General features: G+C 53.6%; 1 protein-coding gene across 6 annotated transcripts in view; it reads right to left on the bottom strand.

Moving 5' to 3' along the window:
• Nucleotides 1-2,609: 2,609 nt before the first annotated feature.
• The window catches only part of BDH1 (3-hydroxybutyrate dehydrogenase 1), a 69,298-nt gene continuing 67,283 nt past the window's right edge, over nucleotides 2,610-4,624 (bottom strand). For all 6 annotated transcript variants that reach the window (XM_017873489.1, XM_017873487.1, XM_017873490.1 and 3 more), the window contains one exon: nucleotides 2,610-3,408. In XM_017873489.1, the coding sequence (XP_017728978.1) occupies nucleotides 2,939-3,408 (470 nt within the window). In that variant the 3' untranslated portion in view covers nucleotides 2,610-2,938. The remainder of the gene's footprint in view (nucleotides 3,409-4,624) is intronic.

Here is a 4,624-nt window from a genome sequence, read left to right as displayed (position 1 = left end):
CTTTTTTTTTTATTCTTTTTTTTTTTTTTTTTTTTTTTTGAGACAGTCTCACTTTGTCGCCCAGGCTGGAGTGCAGTGGCATGATCTTGGGTCACCGCAACCTCCACCTCCGGGTTCAATCGATTCTCCTGCCTCAGCCTCCCGAGTAGCTGAGATTACAGGTGCCCACCACCACACCTGGCTAATTTTTGTACTTTTAGTAGAGACAGGGTTTCACCATGTTGGCCAGGCTGGTCTTGAACTCCTGCCCTCAGGCGATCCACTCGCTTGGGCCTCCCAAAGTGCTGGGATTACAGGCTTGAGCCACCGCGCCCGGCCACCCACTCTGGTAAAGATGAAAACTAGGTCCTGCGCCCCAGCAGGTTCTAAGCTGCCAGAAAGCAAATGGTAAATATGAGGTTTGAGTTAGCACTGCAGTTATTTGGAGGGATAGTAGTCTGGGATTTTCAATCTCTGGAAATGATTAAAAACCAGAACAGCCTATGTAGGCTGGCTCAGCAGTTCTGGCTTACTCAGAAGATTCCAATAGACGCATATGCATATGCAGCTTCTCTGACGTTCGGGTCTGTTGATCCGGACCCAGAGTATGTGGCCCCCCTTCCTCTAGTTCCCAGGCAGGGATGCACACGTGCAACTCCAAGGCTCCATCTGTTTTCCTTCAATAAACTTCAGCACGAAAACAAATTCGCCCAAAATGTAAAAATGCAATTCCGAAAGGGTCCTGCTAGAACAAGGTCCACGGTACAAAAGCATCCTATTGTTATGTAAATGCAATGGCCACCAAGCGTCCCCCTCTGGGCTCTGGATCCCTGCCTGCCTCCCCTCCCTCCTCCTAGGGGAGCTGGGACAGGGGATCCCTGTTTGAAGACAGCGGGGACAAAGGCCCCAGAGGGAAGCTGAATTTGCCCGTTGTGTGAGTGCCTGAACCCCAGAGCCCACTCCAGCTGCCCGGGTTCTTCTGCCTTCTCCTGGCACCAGACTCCAGGTTCGGGCCAGGCAGCTGCTGGAAGAGCGAGAACACTGTTTCTAAAGGGGTGTTGCTTGCTTCTTTGTTCCCAGTTTCCGAGGCGAGAATCCCGAACGCCGAGAGAAACCTCAGGCTCGGGTGGCAGCTCGGGAGTCGGGGCACTGGAGGCCGGCGCCGGCTGCGGAGGAGGCGGGCGCCCCCTACCGGCAGGCCCACCCGCGCGGGGAGAGGCGGAAATGTCAGTCATGGTCTGATTGGTAAGGCTGGCGCTTGGGATTCTGCCCTAGGCCTCAAGCCACCTGGAGGACAGCGGGGTTTGGTTTTGGTCCAAACATACAGGCCCTGGGCAGTTGCAGGGATGGCAGCTTTCAAACTCAAACCCGAGAAGTGATCATGCAGACTCTGCCTAAAGTGACATCACTTCTTAATTGAAAACAAGGCCGAGGCGGGAATGAAGGTCAGGCTGAAGCCCTGCAGACCAGGGTGTGTGTGTGTGTGTGTGTGTGTGTGTGTGTGTGTGTGTGTGTACGTGTGCATATGTGTAAGCACCATGTGAGGCAAGCAGGGACACTGCAGACCAGGGTGTGTGTGTGTGTGTGTGTGTGTACGTGTGCATATGTGTAAGCACCATGTGAGGCAAGCAGGGACACTGCAGACCAGGGTATGTGTGTGTGTGTGCATGCACGCGTGCATATGTGTAAGCACCATGTGAGGCAAGCAGGGACCCCAAATCCACTGCTAGGGGAGAAGATGCCACAGTGCCCCGCCATGGCACCACTGCTCCTGCCAAGCCTGCCCCATCGACACTGGCCCCAGCCAAGGCAAAACCAAGCAGACCCAAACCAGTAACAACCTATCCTGTCAGCCAGAGAGTACCTCCACACAAGTCTATCCTGAGTCCTAAAAGAGGATGTTAAAATCTCAAGTAAAAATCTCCAGGGCCAGACGTGGTGGCTCACACCTGTAATCCCAGCACTTTGGGAGGCTGAGGCAGGCGGATCACTTGAAGTCAGCAGTTCGACACCAGCCTACCCAACATGGTGAAACCCCATTTCTACTATAAAAATTAGTCAGGTGTGGTGGCAGGTGCCTATAACCACAGCTACTCGGGAGGCTGAGGCAGGAGAATTGTTTGAACTAGGGAGGCAGAGGCTGCAGTGAGCCGAGATGGTGCCATTGCACTCCAGCCTGGGAGACTAAGCAAGAGTCTGAAAAAAAAAAAAAATAAACAAATAAAAAAATCTCCAGAAACATTCCCACCCCCTCCATACAGCCAGCTCTGAGTCACTGGCTGCTGGCTGGCCAGTCACACAGCACCATGGACATGCAGAGGTACCGGTGGGCACTTGGTATGTGTGGCTCAGATGAGGACACAGAGTTAGTCAGAAGATTCTTGGGCAAATGTATCCAAAACAGTCCTGGAATGCAAAATGTGAAGTGTTTCCACAGCAGTGGCAGGAACACATGACTGGCACTATTTATAAGCAATAAAAGGGTTATTTCATGCATCCTCTTTAAGCTGCAAATGCTTCATGTACAAAAGAAAAAAATCTGTCCTTTTTATTCATGAGACTGGCTTAAGGATCAAATGAGATAATTTTTTAAAGTGATAATTTGGCTTGAAGATATAAAGGAGTTTTGATTCCATTCTATAATAAATCTGTTTTTAATATACAGATCTTTTCTCGAAATCGCTGTATGAAATGATCTCCAGAGAGACAGATTCACCATGTTTGCCCTGAGATTTAGGGGCCCCGGCCTGCCACTCCACACCCTGCTTGTGAAGGCCCAAGTCACTCACTATGCAAACAAGTCAGGTTGGGTTATTCCCTTTGGTTAATGTTAAAACCAGTCATGGGTCTTCCTGGAGTGGTGGATAATCCACACGTGGATAATCAAGAGTTGACTATGTGGGTTCCTCCCTCCCCTCCCCTTCCACCAGGGATCCCTGACAGAGGCCACAGAGACTCTTCAGCGGATGTAGATCATGTCGGAGATGGCTCCAGGCAAGTGGGTCATGATCTGCATTCGCAGCCACCAGTAGTAGTCCATGGGGTGGTAGCGGGTGTAGGGGGTGGTGGCGGTCAGGGCATGTGTGACGGCATCCATGACAGGGGACGTGTCTGTGGAGCCACTGCTGCAGTAGGTCTCCATCTTGGCGATCTTTTCATCAAAGTACTTCTTGCCGTAGTCCTTGCGCACGACCTCAGGCAGCTCGTCCCACATCTTCTTGGCGATGGCCTGAATGCTCTCGGGGCTGTAGAGGCTGGTGGCAACGATGAAGTTGCCGGGCTCCACCACACTGACCTTCACACCCAGGGAGTGCATCTCATAGCGCAGGCAGTCCGAGAAAGCCTCTACCCCGAACTTGGTGATGCAGTATGGGGAGCGGGCCGGGTTGGCCATGCGGCCCAGCATGCTGCTGATATTGACGACGCGGCCTACAGAGGGAGACAGAGATACCTGCTAAGGCGGCACTGCCCTATGACACAGAGGGCAGAAGTCAGGCGTGTCTCCAGAGGCTTGGCTGGAACCACTTCTGACCCACCCAGGAGCCATCTCATTCAGTAGGCAAGGCCAGCTCAGACCCACGCATCAGCATCGGCACCCCTGATCTTCCCTGGGAACCTGGCTGTGCCAGGCAGGACAGGGGAGGACAAGTGAGTGAGAAGCAGGAGGGCACAGTGTGATGGGCAACACACAACTGACTCAAAACCAGATCAAGCCCGATGCGGTGATAATTTGGGTTGAAAACACAAGGGGAGAAGTGGGAAGCGAGACAGCTGTCTGTGTGGATCTGAGCTTTCACTATAGGCAAGGTCTGGTGCCGGTTAGGGAGAAATACAGCCTAAAAGCTTCCTCTTCCCCTTATGCAGCTTAAAATCCAGCTCCAGTAGTACGATGTGCAGATAAGTAACACACTAAGGCCAAGTGTCTATCCACTGATCGTAACACTGGTAATAGGGGTTGGAGCGCAGAGGAGGAAGTACCTGGGGCTGCAGCTGGGAGGGAGCCCTCAGATGGCCCTGAAAGAGGACAGGGCCTGTGCTGTTAGAATCAACTCCCAACTCCATTCCACCCTGGTAGGGTGGAGCCTGGGTGGAGCCCAGGACAGCCTGGAAAACAGAGCAGCAGGCAGGGGCAGGGGCAGGGTTTCTGAACCTGACTTCAAGGCTAGGACATGAGGAGACAGTCCTGGGCATTGGGAGAGTGTGGTGACCCCCCTACTCCTCTTCCTCCAAAGGCCCTCAGCCACAGGCCCAACCTGGGGCATCAGGGGCCTTCCGCAGCTCCTCCTGGCCTTGGGAACAGAGGGGTTGGAAAGGGATTGCATTTGGCCCAGCTGGGGAAGCCCAGGCGGATCTGGGACCAGTTTTCCCTATAGGTTTGTACTCGGGGGGGTTGGAAAGGGATTGCATTTGGCCCAGCTGGGGAAGCCCAGGCGGATCTGGGACCAGTTTTCCCTATAGGTTTGTACTCGGGAAGGAACTCAGCCCATCCAGGTGTGTGCCCGGGAAGGAACTCAGCCCATCTAGGTGTGTGCCCGGGAAGGAACTCAGCCCATCCAGGTGTGTGCCCGGGAAGGAACTCGGCCCATCCAGGTGTGTGCCCGGGAAGGAACTCAGCCCATCCAGGTGTGTGCCCGGGAAGGAACTC

Source organism: Rhinopithecus bieti, unplaced genomic scaffold, assembly GCF_001698545.2.
Source record: "Rhinopithecus bieti isolate Rb0 unplaced genomic scaffold, ASM169854v2 scaffold_5626, whole genome shotgun sequence".
Taxonomy (NCBI): Eukaryota; Metazoa; Chordata; class Mammalia; order Primates; family Cercopithecidae; genus Rhinopithecus; species Rhinopithecus bieti.
Note: the sequence above shows the minus strand (reverse complement) of the source record. Positions and strands in the feature narration are given on the sequence as shown.